General features: G+C 41.2%; 2 protein-coding genes across 3 annotated transcripts; both read right to left on the minus strand.

Annotated features, from left to right (window-relative positions):
• Positions 1–3,029: 3,029 nt before the first annotated feature.
• On the minus strand, positions 3,030–8,618 carry LOC102704933 (protein IQ-DOMAIN 1-like). 2 transcript variants are annotated; one of them, XM_015842694.2, is made up of 7 exons: positions 8,470–8,618; positions 7,111–7,236; positions 5,967–6,203; positions 4,763–4,990; positions 4,490–4,615; positions 3,722–4,223; positions 3,030–3,515 (listed from the first exon to the last, which is right to left on the minus strand). In XM_015842694.2, the coding sequence occupies exons 2-7, from the start codon at positions 7,192–7,194 to the stop codon at positions 3,358–3,360; spliced, it is 1,335 nt and encodes a 444-aa protein (XP_015698180.1). In that variant the 5' UTR covers positions 7,195–7,236; positions 8,470–8,618; the 3' UTR covers positions 3,030–3,357. The 2 variants fall into 2 exon arrangements, with proteins under 2 accessions (XP_015698180.1, XP_006664214.1); XM_006664151.3 differs by having other exon boundaries at positions 4,490–4,603; positions 8,470–8,617.
• A 10,125-nt stretch (positions 8,619–18,743) lies between these two features.
• Positions 18,744–20,340, minus strand: LOC102721042. Its single transcript, XM_006664693.3, has 2 exons — positions 19,764–20,340; positions 18,744–19,582 (listed from the first exon to the last, which is right to left on the minus strand). The coding sequence occupies exons 1-2, from the start codon at positions 20,292–20,294 to the stop codon at positions 18,932–18,934; spliced, it is 1,182 nt and encodes a 393-aa protein (XP_006664756.2). The 5' UTR covers positions 20,295–20,340; the 3' UTR covers positions 18,744–18,931.
• Between the last annotated feature and the right edge of the window lie 389 nt (positions 20,341–20,729).

Below are 20,729 nucleotides of genomic sequence, written 5' to 3' on the forward strand. Positions count from 1 at the left end.
TTAATTTATTAATAAATCATTTTGGTTATGCTTATTAAAAAAGCGATGAGACTGTACGCATTTATTTATATCACGAGTGTGTACTTGTGTTTGTATTTGTCGCTGTCGCCGGCGACGACTGAGAGGGCAGGCAGAGTACGTACGTGGCCGTAGCGTACACACTTGTCAGGGAATCTTGCTTACCTCCTCCTGTACAAGACCTACTACCTCCATCCCTTATACTCGTACCTAAAAAAAATCAATTCTCTAGTTTTCATATCTAACATTTGATCATTCGTCTTATTTAAATTTTTTATAAAATTAGAAAAAAAATTAATCACACGTAAAATACTATTCATTATTTATCATTTAATAAAAACAAAAATATCAATCGTAAAAAAAATTTGAATGAGACGAAGAGTCAAAAATTATAGGTAAAAAATGAAAAATTGGTTTATTTTAGGACGGAGGGAGTACAACTTTTATACGTTTGTTCCCAGGGATAAAGACGGAAAAATAAAGTAAGATGAAAAACCTTAAAATTAACTCTAAAATTTAAATTTATAAGTATAAATATAAGCGAAAAAATTGGTTAACTAGATCCTTATGAATATAGTTAGTACTGCTGTAATATAAAATGTAGGATTATTTGTGTTAATATGTTAACTCCATTTTGCATTGTATGATGCTAAGGTATCTATAAATTTATTTATATACTAATGAATCTATAAAATTAGATATAGCCAAAATATCTAAAGTATAATTTGTGCAATTATTTATGTTCTAAAGTTGATTACTTACCTTCCTTTCTTCAGATAAACAACCACTTCTAGCTGATTAGCTGGCTGGCTCTCTGGAGCATAGATTTGTGCAGGTGTTCGGATTTTTCAAACGTATATTTGCATGTGAAAAATAAATTATGAATAAAACTTATATATACGTATTCGTAGTGATCTAAAAGTAAAATCTATAAAATAAACTTCCATGAAAAACCGCAAAATCAGCTCTAAATTTTAGGTTAAAAATTCAAATTTTAATTAAAGTTGATTACTCACCTACTTTCTTCAGATAAACAAACATTTTCTGCTGATTAGCTGACTGATTCTCTGAAATTTTTGTACTTCAGATTTGTGCTGGTGTACACAGCTTCAGAAGATGACAACAACATATAGCCGTGCAGAAAGATGAGAGTAAGAGTAATACTCCATATATATATCATCTGGGTCCTGCACTTTTTCACCCCCACTTGATCATCACTACACTTGGACAGTCCAGAAGCATCGGTTTATGATAGATTTGTGTTTGCAGTAGCTTGTGTTCAATGTTCCATTGAACGGAGAGGGTAGAACAGTACTTTGCTTTCTTCAGATGCAGAGTACCTGAATATTCTTTGGTATTATACTGTGGTAGTACACATTGCTGGCATTCACATCACATGTGTAAGGCATGCAGAAGAACTGGAAGATGGTGCTGCTGCCAATTCCAGGGGCAACCACAATAGCACTAGTAGTAATAGTACCCCAATCAGATGATTCAGATTCAGGGTTATCTGATCAGATCAGATCAGAATTCAATGGCAACCATTTCACATTCATTTCAATGGTCAACACTCAACACCCATGCTAAACACATTAGATTCTGTTTTGCCATTGTTGTCTAATAAAAACAATTTTGCAGTTGGTGGCAAGAATAATATCTTTTGTTATCCTCTGGCTAGGGAAAAAGGGGGAAAATATGCATGGTTATCTCATTCTTAGTTGACTGAACTCCTTTGGGAAGAAAAAGAAAAGGACATGTTGGAGATTTCCAAGTAGTTTAGATAGGACAATATCTTTTTGAAGTATATGTTTAGGTACATAATCAGAAGTGGCCCTCTTAAGAAAATTATAACAAAAAACAAACCTATCTTGATGTAAGTGGATCAATTTTAATTTATGTGGCCTCTCTTGTGAAAATAATAAATCTGACATGTCATGGTTTGGCCAACAGATAGAGCTAATCTTTTAACTTGTTTCTTAGGGAAACCTCTAGATTGCAAATGATCCAGAAATTTGAATGACATTTAAAAATGCAATGGGCTTCCAGCTAACAAAAATACCAGCATAAAACCAACCTATACTTCACATCATCTATGGTATGCTTTCAACATCAGGGCATTAGAAATTGGGAGCCTTTCCCTCTCATATCTCATGCATGCTTAACAGTTCAAAATTTCAAGAAAGAAAAAGTGAGGAATATTTAGTTTGTGATGTGACTTTTACAAGTCATGGGCCCACCTGTCTTCTGACCAATGAGAAGGCATCATAGCCACAAATATTTGGGTGATGCTAGGAATATTACATGTACCGTCCAAATTGATTTGCACTAATATTTCTCTATCAAATTTGAAGATTTAAAAGGTTGTTCTGAACATTGACTTACCAACGACTAAGGGAAAAAAACAATTTTGATGTCATTGTGCATAGTAATTCACCAAACCAATTACGATTATCAAATTACCATTAGCACAGCATGTGAGTATGGTTTTGATATTGGACAAAGCTAAATAAACTTCCTGAGAAATAAATAAATAAATAAATTAGCTCTACTTAAATGCAAAGGTGTGCAGCTGTCCTGCATATTGGAGAAAAAGAATGCAAAGACTACCACACAATGTGTCTACATGGCATTAGTATACAAATATGCCTACATAGCATTAGTATACTCCTAGCATATTGCATATGTATGGACAAATGCATTGGATGCAACATGTAAGCTCAGCTTATACAATAACATAAAAGTAGTCAAAGGCAAGTAGGTTCCTAGCAGGTGGCACACAAGGAGCCCTGCAGAGGCGGCTTCTTTGGGATGCATGATTGCACTAGGGGATCTATCATATCATCCTGCTTTGCAAAAGCAGCACCATGCAGCACCAGCTTTATCAAACAAAAATACTATTATACAGGTTTGGAACCAAATGGAACACATTGTACTTGGGAACAGATTCTTGTGTCTCACCACGAAGAATCTGGAACGGCCTTCCCATGAAGGAAGCTAAAACATATCCATAACACCAATCATTACTGATGCTGAAGACCATGTCATGAAATAAGAGGGTTTTATTGTACTGTGCATATTTTCACAGAGTTTTGCACATACAGTTCTCTGGTTATCGTAGCAGGAACACAACTTACAGAAAGATAACAGAAGCGTGAAAAAGAAAAAGAACCGATACAACACGATATAAATATTGCACAATGGAAGCATGAAGCATGGCATATTGGCATCAATGTAGATGCAAGATTCTTTTGGTTGATTTATATACACAGATGCAACATCTAGCACACATGAGTGACAAAGGGCTATTACCAAGAGCCTGAATGAAATGGGAGTGATGGATTAACTCTCACTGTCTCGTTTCGCAGTTGTGTTGGGAGGGTTTGGACGTTGCTGTTTTAGTTCCAACTTGGATGATCCTTTTGCTGCATTCTTTGAGCTCATGGAGTGGTTTGCCCTGCCGTTGGTCGCCCCTTTTCCTACTCCTCCACCTACTGTCCCTGAACATGTACAAGTAGAATCAGATGCTGTTGAAGTATGAGCTATCTATTGATACTTGGTTTTTCAATAGCATGTCAAGTAATTAGAACTGAAATGCTTAGCTAGAAATGAATGGCCTCTTGCAGGAGATTTCAGAATGGATTTCGATACTTTTCTGAATAAGTGTTTCAGGAGAAACGTTGGCATTAAAAGGTAGATGGTTTACCATTGTTAGGCAGGGACAATCTCTTCTTGGATGAAGCATTGATTTGCGTTGGTCTTTCTTTCGGATTGCTTGTGGACCGGGAAGCCAAATTTGAGAGTTGAGAATTAACCTCCTCAGAGATTTCATCTGATGGCTTTGATTTTGGCTTGGATGATCCCAAAGAATTGGTGGGTAGCACACCTGCAGATTGCCCTGACAAAGAACCACTTACATCGGAATGTGACTTCTTATGATTTGCAGCTTTCTTCTTGCTCGAACCATTTGAATGAACGGCCGAAATGGACACTTTTCCTTTTGGTTTGTTCGGAGCCTTGGCCTCATTTTCATCACCATGGTTATCATCACCAATTGGAGCACTCTCTTTGGCATTACTATCAAGCAATCTGTTCTCCCACGGGCGTGCAGCCATCCATCTCTCTAACCAGTTCTGACTCCACTGATTGTCGTCCACCTCAAGTCCTTGGAGAGATGCTGCTTTCTGTTTCCTGGAACCTGCTTGCCACTGCAAAAGTGCAAAATATCAGTTACACATCTTGCTGCAACTCCAATGGAAATCACAAATTAGCACACTTCAACTTGGTCTTACTAGTCTTACAACAAGTGTTCTTCTACCAAACTAGTTTGTAACATTAAGCATAGGCAGCAGACATAAATTAAAAAAAGAATCAAAAGATCTTGCAGAGCTTCATCAAGCAAATTTCAACATAAATGCCAAAATTTATACGTCAGTACACACATTTCTGTTAGAATGTTAGCACATGAAGTTACCTGGTGTGTCAAAGCATATGCCATTGCTCTTTCCCGCTTAGCAGCGGCTTCTTGCCTTTTTAATACTTTAGCTTGCATTTCTTCCGCTGAGCCAATACCATCACACCATCGTTCCTGCATAACATTCTTGGGTAAATATTTCTCAGTTATAAGTATCCAGCTTAAAAATAAACATAACACCCTTAAATATACTCCTTTTCTAAAGAATATGTTTGACTTGCATTTGCATTCCATTGCCCCAATATCACCATTGACTACTAGGCCATGTCATACCTCAATTTCCCAAACATGATCCTCGTGAATATTCTGTTCTGGAGCCTTCTTTTGGGTCACTTGACTTTCCAAAGAAATTCGGACTCGTCTTGCTCTGACACGAGCTTGAGCTCTCACCAATGCTTGCATACATTGAAGTGTTTCTGCTGCTTGCTTTCGTACAGCATGGCCTCTAACGAGAGCCTGGAGTCTAACTAATCCTTTTAATGCTCGTAAAGCCCTCCTAGCCTGGTAGATATTACAGAAAAAATGAGAGTGCTGCAAGTACCACAATCATTTTTTTTTTCTCAAAAACACAGCAGGACTGCACTTCATTTCAATAAGAGGAAGAGAAATATTTACAAAAGAGAGACTCAAAGTATCCCTCAAGAGCACCGCCCCCCCCCCCCCCCCCCACCACACACACACACAAAAGGGAAAAATGTGTCACATCATGAGACACCACTAAAAACATCCCCTAAAAGGAGCTAGCCATCTAGAGGTATATTAAGTTACGAGCGAAGTACCACAAAATCATGAGGTAGGTTATATATTAAGATACTTCTTATTTTGCATATTCTTCGTAGAGGTGCATATCTGATCAGACCATCCTTTCAAACATGAAAATATTAGTTACTAGTACTTGTGTAGGTAGCTAGGCGGTAAGCATCATTTATCAAAAAAAAGGAGATCCAGCACTTGTTTATGGGGAAAAAACAAGGGAGCAACCTAGCAATCTATAAAACTTCACTCCCTAATCAACCAAGAGCACAGCAAAGAATGAATATCTTATGGCCAGTAACATTTGTCTTTTTGTTTAATTCATAAGATATTATCATTGGGAGCATTTTGTCTTATATATGACAGAGACTACAATATCCATGCTATCATGTTTATAGCATCTATTGGTTGTGTACATCCAATTGGATGTAGTGGCTGGGTTCATCCCATTTTCTAAAAATGTTTATAGGATCTATTCTGTAGACAATCCAATGACGGTTTTAAGAGCCTGCAGATGTTCCTGTATGTAATATCTGCAGCCACTCCTACTAGACTAAAAGTTGGTCCAGGAAACATCCAAACTAGGCCTAACAAAATTGGAAAACATCACATATAAATATAATTGGACAGAAATCAAGTGGTAATTATGTCCATCTTCACAAATGTTTGATTGTAAACTCAGTAAGAGCAACATAACAAGGTAATAAAAGATGGAGTATAATACCAAGAATGCTCGAAAGGCAGATTGAATAACTGTTGCAGCGTGATGCTCCCTTGTATCCAGTTCAGTCTGAGATACTAGAAGAGTTGTACTGGGTGAAGAGGTGAAATTCGATATTGTCTGAATGTTGGTGTCACATGCCAATGGTTCAGTTTGTACTGTAAGTTCTTCGACTGCAGCAGCACATTCGGTATCAATCGAATCCTTCTGCTTTTGAAGCAATTGAGCAGTAGAGCTCCTCTACATTTTTCACAAAGTACGGTCTTGAAGCAATATAAAAATGTGGCAATAACAATACAGCTCTATTAATTAGGAAACCATGATTGGGCTTGGCGATAACTTGCTTAAATGGCCATTGTATCAGACTCATCATTGAATAGCTTAACACACATGGCATAACTCAAACCAGATCTTCTATTATTTCATTTACGTTTTCTTTAGCAATTATTTGATATAAAATTCATAGGAAAAAAGTACATAAAAAGTCAATGAGGTGATCCAGAAATGTTGCTGTGGTATTAATATATATAAATCAGGCAAACTATTTTTGCGGCGGTAAATTTAGACTGGTTGACTTCGGTTGAGCTTTATTATAAAGCAAGAAAGTTTAGAAGTAAATTGAGTTTAGGAACATTTATGTACATAACTTTGTTGTAGTGTGTTAAAACTCAAGATTGTCCACCATATGGTGAATCCAAGAATTGAAAACATTACAGGTGTTGGCGGTGGCAATTAGCAACAGCTATATTTTTGCAACGTCAATGCACAGAAAAATGTGCTATCAATAGCTACATGACACATGTCTTCGAAACAGTGCTGGAGTTTATTAGTTTAAGATTTATTTTTGTGACTCTTCTGATAATGAAAAGGAGCAGAATGTAGCAGTAGTCTCTAAGGGATACCAGATGATAAAGACATGTCAACGTTCAGCAACAACAGCACCGACTGTCTTCCAGTGAGTTTAGGTAAAACATCGATTCCTCATATTTTGACAGGAAAGACAAACCCAAATATGATGCATATCGTATTCTTATGCTCACAAAGGGGCAGGACATGAAACGACATGTCACATATACAAAATCTGAAGTTATAAACAATTCACTATAATTGCACAGTTCACAACCAGACTGAATATCATTTGGCTTACCACTCCACTGCTTTCAGAAGTTTGGGTTTTTTCATGCTTTTTTATCCCAACAAGTGATTTAATCCACTTGGCTGAAATGCCCATATTCTTCCCTCCTCCTACTTTAACCAGCTAACACGGCAATACCTGTGGATTAGAATATCATTCTCAAACAAAGTGCAAAACAATGAAAATTGTACTGAAAATGAATCACAAATATGATGAATTTCAGTAGGGTACTATAATGTTCAAAATATCTTCTCGATTTCAAGTGAACCAAGAAAAAGGAGGCAATCAGAACATCTTATCAAATTCAGTGACTAGAACATCTAAATAATAATAAAAATGGCTGCTCAATTGTCACTGAGTTGTTCAAGTGAACCAAGACCAATCCACTGCACTGTCACTCGGATGCCGCAGCAGCTCATCGAGTAATGCCAATCGATATCATAACACATTTCTCCAAATATTGCACAAATTATCCACTCAACGCTCGACAGAATAAAAAATGAAGCAAAGATGACATAAAAAGCACAGCTTTTGCAACACTCCATGCAAATTCTTACACAAGGGAAGTGGCATTGCTGAACATACAAATCAATTTGCTTCATTCCATCGCTTACCATGAACAATAGCTACAGCAAAGTATATCAGGAACAAAATAACCTTACAGCAATACATAAGACAGTAATCACTTGACAATGCACAAAATCTAGCATCTTAGTACTCATCATTTAGAATCAAAGGAAGCAGAGATGATAGCGAAATTCATGAACAGAACCTCAATGAGCTCCATAGTCACATTCAAAGTAGTTAGCTTTGAGCCATCACTATCTAAAATGGGAGCAAGGATAAGTCACGAGCAAAAACACTAATCTTCCACCAGTTACCAAATATTGCCAAGAGTTAAGAGATGCAGCTTCAAACAGCCAATTCTGCAATCTTGAAAAAGTTCTGACCAAGATGAACCGTGCAGAACATAGGCACCACACAGGGAAAATAAACATTCGCAGAGAAAGGTTATCTCTTTCCGAAGTACACACAAAAATCACATCTTTACAACTCATACTAACATAACTTCAAATGTCAGCAAAATCATTTCCCTTTACTGGTACCAGTAGTAAGGCTAATTCATTTTGCAGTAACCAACCGATGAACATTTGCTCAATCTTGGGCGAAATGTGAGCCCAAAATTTGGGCAAAAAGGGAGGAAATTTCCAAGGCCAAGCAAACCCAAAAGACAGCTAGAACGACACTAATCGCCTCCCAACCAACCAACGAATTCAATGGGCTCCCAAGATCCCCCTCAAATTCACACCGAATTCAGCCAAGAACAAGCATCAATTCCAGGGGAAATGAAAGGGATGAACTGCAGTCCACCTGCGCAGCGGCGGAGAGGGCTCAAATTCGCCACCGACCAGGCCACCACCACCCCCTTCCTCCTCCAAACTCCACCCTCTTGGATTTCTTTTTCTCTTCGCTCGGTGCTTTTCTACTACTGCCTTTGACGCTTCCTTTCGATTAATTCTCGGGGAATTTTCTTTCAGGTACAAAACAAAATTGTTGCTGTTGCAAGAATCTTTTCTGTGCAGGTCCTTGAGATTCTTCTTTTTTGTCGGCGACGTACTGCTCCCGTTTCCCTGATTAATTACAGCACATGGCAAGTTTTCAACTTTGGACTAAACTTTTATTTGCGTCAATCTATTTAATGCAATTGGTCATTAGACTATTTGCATTGATTTTCAAAGAAACAATTTGGATTTCCTAAAAATTGACATGTACATATCAATGAAGTTTGTGCCTTTGTGAAATACAGACTTGACTTGTTTGTGTTAAAACATTTTCAAAATAGACTAGGACACCGTAAGTATAGTAATGTGATTTTTTTCTTAAGAAAAAATATTCACTCTATTATTACTTCTTACAAAATTAACATCTGATACACAAAAGGATAACACACTAGAATACAAGCAGTTAAAACTCAAAATCTTTAAACATTAAGATTCATCAAGAAAAAACCTTTCATACATTTATTTATAAATATATGATTTGAAAAGGTAATGATAAAAGTTTTTTCTAGAGACCGTGTCCATGCCAAAGACTACTACTTCTTGAGATTTTTTTTCCCAGTACAACAAAAATGGTCAACCTTCTATGGAAGCTTGAAAATCCAAGGGCACGAGCGATGATTACTTAAAAGAATGGGTGCTTCTGTGTTATAATGACAGGGAAGAAAAGAAAAGGAAAAAGAGGCTCTTTTTTTCTTTGCTTTTCAGACCTCGGAATTTAAAAGAATTTAAAACGTGGCTGGAGCAATTGGCCGTGCGGCGTGGTCGGTCCTACGTCGCTGTGCGTGTGCTCATCAACCTTTTCAGTTTTCACCTTTTTCAGCAACTGACTGTCTGGTGGGCCCACTGGCAGTGGACCATGGGGGCAAAGTCAATGCAATGTTACATGAAATTCTAAAAACAATATACTCCCTCCGGTTCTTTCGAAAAAAACGATTTCAAAACTGGGTTAGTTCTGAGATTTTTAATCTATCTTGGATATTTTTAGTCCGTGCTAAAAGCGTGAAACATAGGATCGGTCAGTAGCTTTTCTAACTTTTGATTTCTTAGTTCATTTTCTAGAAATCTATAAGTATAAATTCTTATAACCAGCTTTTAGAAAAAGTTCTCAAACATATCCTAAGTCAAAAAAAACATAGAACATAGGGATCCAAATCACAACCTCGGAAGAACATCCATGTTGTGTTAGCCACAACACGCTTTGACAGAGTACATTTATTTACATATATGTCTAGTCTTATATTTAAATCATTATACAGAGAGAGCATTGAGAAGACAATCTTTTACACTTAAAGCTGTCTTATGAAATTCAACTGTCCAGTGGACAATCTAGCGGTAATACTTTTGCACGACTAACCTCCTCGCTTTATGTTGTCTTACCGTCAACACCAAATTTTAAGTTTTAAAACTTAATTCAAAGTTCATTTTAAGATATATTTTTTCCACGTTTTTCTAGGCCTTTAAATTGCTTAAAAACATAAACATAAAGTTTTCCCTTAAGTTAGTATTGGTTTCGTACTTTTTTTTGCAGCTTACTGGTCGTAGCGCAATCCGCTAGCCTAAATTTAGAGAATTTTCAGCATTGCATATGGAAAAAGGATGCAAAACCGATTGAGATTCAGGTGACTTTCTATTTTGTTAAAAGGTGTGATAAAGCCAAATAACATATTTACAAATAAAAAATAATTTATCAATAAAACTTTTATATACATATTTTTAGTGATATAAAAGATAAGACTAAAAAATAAACTATTACGAAAACCCCTAAAACCGATTCTAAATTTCAATCAATCAACATTTGCTCAATCTAATCCACACGACATCTTTATATAAAACTGGTCCTGAATCCTGATGCTTGGCCTCAACTAATTTCCTGTCGTGTTCATTTTCAACAACTAATTATTCAGAACTCAAGGTTGTTATGTTCGTGTTGATTATTCAGAGTTTGCAGTTACTCAAAGTTCATTGTGTTTTGACCCAATTTTTTTATCTTTATTTAAGAAAGATTCCATTGCAAAACCTTGAAACATATTCATGGATGCATTGTTGTCGTTTAAGTTAATCTGTCTGCATCATTGTACTGCTAAAATACAACCATGTATATAATCATGCATGCATGCACGTCAGAACACAACATAAACCATTCGGAGATATGGTGGCCACTATTTACCTTCAGCTGAAAATAATGCCGAGAGTTGCTTTTTTAAAAAAGAAAAGTTAAGAGTATTTTTGGGCGGCAGAATAGAAAACAGAGGAATATAAAAATGTGCCCTAGCAGGAGCCTGTTTCATGCGTGTATGTGAATATCATGTATGGAAGAGAATTGGACCACCCAGGAAAACTAAATATGATTATATTAAATAGATTGACTAATACCTGGTCATTAAATAAACTGAGATTACTTCAAACTGATTATTAAGGCTCCGTTTGATTTAGTTTGGAATTATTATAATCTGGTTTATTAGAAGTAAACTGAAATAAACAAATAGATTATTATAACATATTATTATAATCTAGAGTTCATATTACTATAATCTAATAAACTCATCTAAAGTTGTTTTTTTATATTATTGAATGACTTTAGACCCACTGCATTGGGGTACTTTAAAATAATTACCTATCTTTATTATTTGCTTCTACTTTAGCTTATAATAATCCAGCTTAAAAGTAATCTGACTCAATAATACAAATTACAATAATCTCTAAATGAAACAAATCATGCCTAAGAAAAATAGGAGTAACTTTGAAATCTATGTACTATATATATAAAGTAACAGGAAAAGGAGCCTTCACGTTGTCTCTCACGGGCTAGAAATTTTAAGATTAATCGAAGGAAAATATGAAAAAAAAAGATATAGTTTTTGAATCGGACAACTATAAGAGGAAAAAAAACAGAAAAGACCAGCCATCCGCGCAGCACAGCCCAAGGTCACTAATTAATCTCCCCCAATTAATTAATCAACTAGCTAAATTGACCGACCGATCCTACCAAACGCCCAGCTTAATTATTTCAGACAAAATAAGTTCCCAAAATAAGATGTGCAAACGATTTAATCCTAAACTAGGCCATGTTTAGTTCCCAAAATAAAAATTTTCGAGCCATCACGTGTAACATCCTCAAAATTTTAGGGCAAATTTTTTGTGAAAATATTTTAAGTTGTCGTTCTCTGTTTTTATTAAGTTGGAGCTCTTAAAGTCCATTCATTTCCTTTTATCTTTTCCATCCATCGTAGTTTATCTAAATCTTTATTATCGATTCAAAATTTATGCATAGTTAACTATTACATGATCCCCATCATTGATCCAAGAGTCCCACACCGATCCAATTCTTTTTACAATTGTTTATTGTTAAGTACTTGCCACAAAATTCCGGTGTTCATATGAATTCCTATTCAAAGTCATACCGATATTCAGAAATTCTAGTCTTATTTATTTAATTTTGTCTTATTTGAAGTCTATCCAAGTTTCTGTATCGAATTTCCATTTATCATACCTCTATCCAACTTCCGAAGCCTTCATATCTATTCTCTATTTAGAAGTGTCTCAAATGTTCCAAAACTAATCCAGTTATCAAATTTCTTGAGTTCGTTATTCAGAGTGTCTAACGAATTCTACGCGAACTAAGTTTCGCTCGATTATCTAAAATCTTCTCAATTAATTTTCTTAAGTTTTTTTTAAGGATCAGTTTTGGGCCAAAACCTCATGTGATCTAAACTTTGGCCCGTCTTTCCACTACCTCCAGATTGTAGTCTCGGCTTCTAGCAAACTCTCTGTTGATCATCGTAGTCATCACATCATATTGGCGTATGATTGTTCGTCCAACGATGTCATCCCTCCTCGCGCCGTGCACTCATTCATTGTCACGAGCCAAACCGATTTTCGCCACCTCTTCCCTCTGTCCGAGCTTGAGAAGCTCGAGTTCGTCATTCCGCCGTCAACTTTAATTTTTTAGATTTATCTTTTATCAAGTTATTGCCACAAATTCTGAAATACCCTCACGTTCAAATGTGCTCATTAAGCGTTATTCAAATCTTCTCCTATCAAATTCCTATTGGAATTTCCCACAAATAATATCCCCAAACCCTTTCTATTTGCTCTAGTGGATCAACACAGCTAGCCAAGCAACCCATCCAGTCAACCGACTTACTGTTGCTCGTTCTGTGTCATCACAAGCCAAAGCGCCGCTGTTTTGATCCTGCTTCGCGGCAAACCGACATTGTGCTGAAACTCTTGACCGCAAACGAGCAGCCGCAGCCGATGGCGCCGTCGTCGTTGTCATCCTTATCGCCTTGCCATGCATCTGCTACACCCTGTGTCCACGTGTTGCCGTCGGACGCGCGACATGTCTAGAACCGACTCAAGTCGAGTTATCTTCCCCCTTTGCCGCCTCTGTTTGTGGCTCATCCCAATTCATTGCCGTCTCTCCCGTCCACCTCACCAGTTGCCACCAACATCAACCAAGGTCGCCGCGACTTTCTCCTCCATTCCCCCAAACCTGCACTGCCTCCCACGGCCGGAATCGCCGTTGTCGAGCTCGGCCAAGCCGGAGCTAAGGTTTTGGCCGCCGGTGTTCATCTGTGAAATTCGTCGCCTCCGCTGCTCTTCATCCAAATTAAACGCTAAAAATGGAACCTTTACCTCCTTGTGAACATTTACCCTCATTTTACCTATCAAATCCATCGCCGGAATCGCGCCGGAGTCACCTCCGGCGCTGTTGCTTCGCCTCTGCTCTGCATGACTGCCCGCCGGCCGCCTGGTGTCCTGCTGCCTCGCGCCTTCTTGCGCCCAGCCGCCGACGCCGTTAGCATCGCCGCCCTCCATAGAACCTTCCTTGCCGCCACGCCCTGGCTGGGGCTCGCCGGAGTGCCGCAACCACGGCCGTCTCCGCCGTCCGTTCTTGGCTGCTGCCGCCGCTCCGGTTGGCCGCTTTCTAGCCGCCGCCGCCCAGGGGGGATGAGGTCGCTCGACCCCTGGAACTTTGATCTGGCGCTCCCTTGGCCGGATCTAGCCTCTCCCATCGCCGGCGTTCTCTGCCGGCCGCCTCTCTCCCGTGAACCAGAGAAAGAACGATAGAAAAAGAAAGAAGAGAGAACAAGAAAAGAAAAAAAAAGGATTATCCTATTGAAAATAATTCCAAAAAAACCCCTTTTCACTTGAAAGCCATTTACCTATTCATTTGACCTATGATTTCAAATCTGAGACATATTCCAGACTTCTTGAATTATTCCGGATGCAATGACGCCAGTTTCGTCGCCATCCAAGACTCTCAAATCATGTGCGTGCCATCAAAATTTTGTCAAATTGCAACCATGCCACTCCCGTCACTTTTTCCGTCCGCTCTTTGTGTTTCCGTCTTCTTCCGTCTACCAACGGCGTCGAGCAATGGCGGAGGAATATTAGTGCACATAGCTAGGGTTGAAAACGGGATGGGAAAATCCCGTCCTGACCGGCACCATATATCGATTTTCCCGCCCGAATATCGTTTTGACAGGAAAACAGGAAACCAGGAAAAAAACAGGAAAAGCCGGCGAAAACGGTTGAGGTGTTTTCCCGACCATTTTCACGGTTCCCGTATTTTCCCGGGATAATTCCCGTGGACATTCCCGTTTTGAACTCTACCATGATCTTATATTCTTATGAGTATATGTTGATCAACTAATTTATATGATGGTGTATGTTCTCATCAATTGTTTCATGTATTATGCTAGTATCATATCCACACTAATTTTGTTGCGTCGAATATTTGAAGTGGTTATATGGTTTGTTATTCGCGTTTTGAAATATCGATTCCCGATCGTTATTGCCATGTTTTCGATCGAAATAAATCGTTTTTAAAATACCGTGTAACCGATTTCGTTTTCCCGACCGGCGGTCCCACACCCGCTCCCGTTTCCGAGACAAAAAATGCAGGAACAATTTCCAATCGGTGAATGAAATCACAAACTATCAAACATGTGCTTGCCATGTCGATGTCGGCCTACAGGGGACTTTGGATGATTTGCCATCATCCTGGGAGGGGCATTCCCAAATGCCACTTTCTTCATCAACTTTTAACTATTTGCCACTGACTCCATGGGTTTTATTGATTCAGTGTCACTTTTGCCTAGTTTTGTAGGATTATAGCTATATAGGATCCCTTATCTTAATAATAATAATTTTTTAATTGTTAATTTAAATTTAAAATTTTCTAAATTATATTTTTACATGGAACCTATTTACCTATATTCTAAATTGTACTTGTTTATAAACTCTTTTCTACATAATATTTAATTTATAATTAAAATTCTAGATACTTCTAAATTATATTTATATATTGAAAATTATTACAAATAAAACAATTGATATTGAGGGAAGAGTCTATCTATAAATACAATTTGTAAACAACTAAAATTTCAGTTAAAAAGAATCAAATTAGAAATACAATTTTAGATTTAAAAATAAAAAAGGGTCCATGTGTAAATTAAGAGAAAAGGTCAATATATAAATATAATTTAGAAGTATCTAGAATTTGAATTATAAATTAAATATTATGTAGAAAGGTAAATGAGTTCCATGTAAAAATATAATTTAGAAAATTTTAAATTCAAATTAATAATTAAAAAATAATTATTATCAAGATAAGAGATCCTATATAGTTATAATTCTAAAAAACTAGACAAAAATGACACTAAATCAATGAAACTTGTGAAGCCAGTGGCAAATAGTTAAAGTCGACTAAGAAAATGGCATTTGCGAATGTCCTTTCCGGGAGGATGGTAAATCATCCCAAGTCCCCGCCTACGGCCATGCCTTGCTGCTTGCACTATGCAGCCGTGCCCGTCGGTAGGGGGCTGAGTGCCCCTTGAGCTTGCCGGATTGGCTTGTGCCTGCATGCGGCGCAACCGCGCCCCTCACCGCCCAAGCCCCTGTCCTGCTCACCCGCGCGGCACTCACCGAGGCGGACCGTGCCATCGCCCTTGACTCGTCGAACCAGTGACGCCACGCCGCTTGTCCTCAAGGGGCCCTCGAACTCCTAGGTCACCGCCTCCCTGCGCTCAGCACCATCGACGCCGCCCATAACCATAACAGCCAGCTGTTATATAACTCTGTGTTAAGTAACTCCAGTAAAACAAAGAAGGAAAAAAAAAAGGCCAACTTGCCCCCAACAAACTCCATCAGGCAAGAACACGACCAAAGTTGTTTGCATTTCGCTATCTAAAAAAAGTATATTTTTTTTCAAAAAATAAAAGGAAGATTTTGAGCGCACCCAACGCGAGAGAAACAAGTTTGGTGCGCACGGATGCGTCCATCGATCAGCCAAGAATAGAGAGGTGTCTGAGGAGAGGAGACCATCCTTCATCCTTACCCGGAAGAGAGGGTTGTCCATGACGGCGGCGGCGAAGGCCAATGACGGCGCCGGCGAACGGCTTGTGGTTTCGGGGCCTTACGCAGGTAGAAGAGGAGAGGTACAGTGAATATCTCTCTCTCTGTTCCCTTTCTTACAACAGCGAAGAAGGGGGAAAGGGGAGCGTTACTCCCGCTGATATTTCAGGCCTACCACGAACGGTCAAAGCTAGCCATCATGGGTCACTGCGACCAGTCACTAGTATCATCATCTCTCTTGTTTCCCTTTCTCCGGTTCTTCCATCACCCGTCCCAAATGAAGAAATTTTTTTATTTTTCTATCACATAATCCTCCCTATTTAATCGCACCACACTTCAGGTTTCACCCCCTCCTTTATACCAAGTCGGGCAGTCCCCTCTTGTGCCTTGGTAGATCCGGAAGCAGCAGAGGCTTTCGTTACACCACGATTGCCCGTCCATACTCCATCACGCCTACCCTTGCCTTGGTACGTCAAATAGTTTGAAGTCATGCTTCAAATCCCACCTTACCTATTTCGGCATGTGGTTAGCACTAAATTACTTCCAGGGTTTCCCGTGAACCGGTCCTTAATTGCCATAGGTGCGACTCTCAAAACCATACACCCACAGCCCACCATTAGCAATATTTTAGTTGACATTAGCCCGAACCGGGTAATGAATCATTATTACAGCTATTCAGAACTAAGCATGATTAAATGTGATCCCATGAGCTACTTGTTCTAAGCACGGCTAAGCATTAACCTAGGCCTAACTCTAATCAAGTTACCCTTGGTCTAGCATGAATAAAGTTGGATAATCAACGGCATAATAATAAGGATTACCCGAAAAATAAATACAGTAAATACTTTAATTAAAACAATGCATATTTGAATAAACAAAGCGGGGAATTTGCAACAATAGGTTCAATATGATCAAAGATGAGTGCCACTTGACTTGCTCTGGCCCCTAGGGTACTTCGGCGACGATCTCGAAGTAAACCGGCTCTTCGGCGGGGTCCGAATCTAAGCAATAAAGCATAAAAATAAATAAAACAGGCACAAACTCTACTGAAAAAGTAAAAGAAAGTATTTTTAATGGATTCTTGACAATTTTATGAATTTAATAAAATTTGAATGGACCTAAACGAAGATTACATGAATTACTTATGAATTTTAGAAGTTTTCTGGGTTTTTAAACTATACAGAAAAGTCCTAAATCAATTATTGCGCAAATAATAGGGCTGCTGACGTCAGCGAGGAGAGAGGGAGGCGGCGCCGATAGGTGGGGTCCACCTGTCATTGAGGGGGAGAGGGGAGGAGGGGCTGACAGCTGGGCCCGGGAGGAGAGAGGGAGGGGACCGGCTGACGCGCGGGACCCGCGGGGAGGAGAGAGGGGCAAGAGGGGCGGCCGACGGCTGACGAGCAGGACCCACTCGTCAGCGGCCCAAAGCAGAGGAGGAGGGGGAGGCGGCCTCGGCCGGGAGGGGAAGACGGTGCCGACGGTGAGTGAGCGGCGGCGGCGAGGACCGACGGCGCGAGGGCGACGGCATCGGCCGGTGACCGGAGGGCAATGACGGCGACGGCGGCGACCGGCGCAAGGCGATGGGCGGCGGTGCACGGTGACAGGGCGACGGCGACGACGCACGGGAGGTGGAGGCGGGCGCCGGCAGCGGCGGCACGGCGACCCCGTGGCGACGGCGAGGAGGCAGCGCACGATGCCTGGCGACGGCGCGGGTGGCCCGGCGGTGACGGCATGGACGAGTGAGAGGAGGAGAGTGAGGTGGGGACGCTTACCGATGACGGCGACGGTGGTGGCGAGTCGACGAGGACCGGGAACGTGTGATGGTGCAGCTCCGCGGTGGCGAACGGCGACGACGCGAGGAAACGGACGTGGCGGCGAGACGGGCAGGTGCGGCGGCGAAGGGGACGGAGAGGCGACGAAGGGCGCGGGGTGCCCACCGGCGGCGATGAAGGCCGGAGGAGGGTTGGCGACGTCGAGGCGGAGGCGACGGCACGGCTGGACGGCGACGACGGGCGGCAGAGGGTGAGATCGCACATCGGCGGCGAACGGCGGGGCACGACGGCGGCGCGGTGGCGAGGAGGGAATTTTATAGTGCGGGGAGGCCGGGTAGGGCGGGGCGACAGGTGGAGACCGAGTCGGGCGCGGCGAGGACTCGGCGGCGGCCGTTGCGGCCGCGCAGCGAAGTCGGGGCGGAGGCGGACTCGACCGGCGGCCGAACCGATCGCTGACAGGCGGGCCCCGCCTGTCAGTTGCGCGAGGGAGGAGGGAGGTGGCGGCAGACTTCGCGGGCGAGCGGGCGCAGAGGTGAGCTGGGCTGGCGGCCCAGGCGGAGGGGGAGGGGGAGGCGCGCGTGGGAGAGGGGCGGGAGGCCGGCTGGCCGGGCCGGCCGAGCGGGGAGATGGGCCGGCTCGACTGGGCTGGCCCGGGAAGGAGGAGAGGAAAAAGAAAAGGAAAAAAGAAAAGGAAGGAGAGGCAAAATGGACTTCGGTCCAATTTGGGAAGGAAGGGAAAAAGAAAGAAAAAGGAGGGGAAAAAAGAAAAGTCTCATTTTTGCCGAATTTTAAATTAATTTATTTGGCCAAATTTTATACTTCTTCAATTTGAGTTTAAGTCCAGTTAATCGATTTACGAACCTTGATTTAATTAAATTAATTTTTTTAGAGGGATTTTTTCTGAGTTAATTAAGTCAATTATTTTTTACGAATTTCTTTTACGAATTTAGGCTTAGGATAAAACTCCGGGTGCGACATATAGTTTATTGGTGCTTGTCATAGCAAGCTCAGAATATGATTACACTTGTTCCACACTACAGCACGAAGCAGATAACCAAGAGCTAGTTGATACATCGATTGCCATTTCAATACATAATTAAGCAAGAGTAAAGGCTACAGAGATGATAAAACAATCTGGCTTTATTTGCCGGCTGGGTACATCAACGACCAATTAACCTTCACGAGCAAACTGTTGACACCACAAGTAATCTGAGTTTCATGTCCACCATTAACAGCTGGTTTGAAATGAATGGTTCGTCTGGTGTATTTAGTTACATCAACTTGAGCGAGAATAGATATTATCAGCATCTCATGCAAACAGACAGCCATCACCGGGCGCAACAGTCGAACACTAGCAAAGTGATCATTGCCCTGATGAGCAGCCATCGCAGCTCCACCTGCCACTAAGCTGCTATCATAAAGCAAAATGCTGTCTTTGACCCTGCTGGTGCAAGCTGTGATCTTTCCATAGAAGAAATGTCCCTGCAGAACCTGAACAGAAACAGTGGCCTCCACCGCATCACTAACAAATGCATACATGACCTGCACGGGATAGAGCCTGTTGAGCCTCCTGCACCTATCAAGAGTGACACCTCGGACCGCAGTCAACAACTTTTGTTCAAGCAGTAAGTTTGTTTCAATGTATACGCCATTGAACCACAATAGTCCTTTACTAAGCTGTCTGTCCTCCCCGCCAACTTGATCACCCTTGAGCTTGAGATCGAACTCAAAATATAAGGCATCTTCTAGAACAAGTCCTCGCTGAGGGCCAGTCAATATCAACGAATCATCCTACACATAAATTCGGTGTTAAATGTGTGGTTTTATGATAGAACAGCATAAATCAGTTTTGTGATAATAAATTTCATATGGTAGTTTTCAAAGTACTCTGCGTTTGGTAGTAGAAATTTACCCTTGAATTGAAATGGTACTAGATGACTGCAATATAGAGATCGACCAGCAAATGTGAAACCTTTGAGGCGATGAGCTGAGGATCATCCCTGGAGCGGCGGAAGAGAGGAAGGCACTTGCGATCGAGATCGTCCCTGACGATAAGGGAGCCGTAGACGGCGATGGGGAAGGGGACAGCATCACCGTCGTCGGGAACGATGCGGACGGCGAGCACGTTGACCATGTTGGTGGTGTACATCTTGGCCTCGCCGGGCCTGTAATCGGTGGCCGTGAAGCGCATGGGAGGAAGAGGAGACACCTCGTCGATGTCGAATTGGGAGAAGTCCTCCTCGTGGTAGCGGTTGTAGAAGACGATGTTCGTCTCCGGATCGGTCTCGGTTATCAGTTCCATGACGGCATTGTGTGCCGCCAGCCTCCCGGCACGCGCCTCCTTCTCACGCGCCTCCTCTTCCTCCTGCAGCCTCCGCCTCTCCGCCGCCGCCGCCGCCTCGGCCACCGCTGCCGCCTCGTCGTAGAAGAAAGGTTCCAGGTCTCCAGCCTCCTCCTCCTCCTCTTCCGCGATGGCTGCGGAGTCGCGCTCGCCCATCCTCATGCCGCCGCTGAATCCAAGTGGGGGTGGGGGTGGGGATGGGGGGGACTAGGCTTAGGGTTCACAGATTCGCAATCTGACTCCTTGCGCCCCATTTTACCTCTCTCTCGAGGCCCATCGTTACGTTTGGGCCTATTTCGTACCACCACAGGGTAGATAGGGCCCATTGAAAGTCGTGCCGTTCAGAATCTTCCAAACTGCTCCCTCACCTCTATCCCATAATATATCGGATTCTGACTATTCACTTATAATTTTTGATTATTTATCTTATTCAAAAATTTAGTGTAAATATAAAAATTTATAAGTAATAGTTAAACTAATTTTAATAATAAACAAAATAAATAATACTTTTAATTTTTTTTAATAAGACGAGTGGTCAAACATTGCAAATAGAAAATCAAAATCCCTTATAACCTGGGACGGAGGGAGTAGGTTGTA

Source organism: Oryza brachyantha, chromosome 12 (genome assembly GCF_000231095.2).
Source record: "Oryza brachyantha chromosome 12, ObraRS2, whole genome shotgun sequence".
NCBI classification, from domain to species: Eukaryota; Viridiplantae; Streptophyta; class Magnoliopsida; order Poales; family Poaceae; genus Oryza; species Oryza brachyantha.

What these genes read in the sequence shown, in the direction of transcription:
- LOC102704933 (XM_015842694.2), bottom strand. Translation starts at nt 7,194, where the DNA reads ATGGGCATTTCAGCCAAGTGGATTAAATCACTTGTTGGGATAAAAAAG. An exon ending in CTGCCTTTCGAGCATTCTTG is followed by an intron (nt 4,991 to 5,966) that starts GTATTATACTCC and finishes AATATCTACCAG; the next exon opens with GCTAGGAGGGCTTTACGAGC. An exon ending in CATATGCTTTGACACACCAG is followed by an intron (nt 4,224 to 4,489) that starts GTAACTTCATGT and finishes GCACTTTTGCAG; the next exon opens with TGGCAAGCAGGTTCCAGGAA.
- LOC102721042 (XM_006664693.3), bottom strand. Translation starts at nt 20,294, where the DNA reads ATGAGGATGGGCGAGCGCGACTCCGCAGCCATCGCGGAAGAGGAGGAG. An exon ending in CTCAGCTCATCGCCTCAAAG is followed by an intron (nt 19,583 to 19,763) that starts GTTTCACATTTG and finishes ATTTATGTGTAG; the next exon opens with GATGATTCGTTGATATTGAC.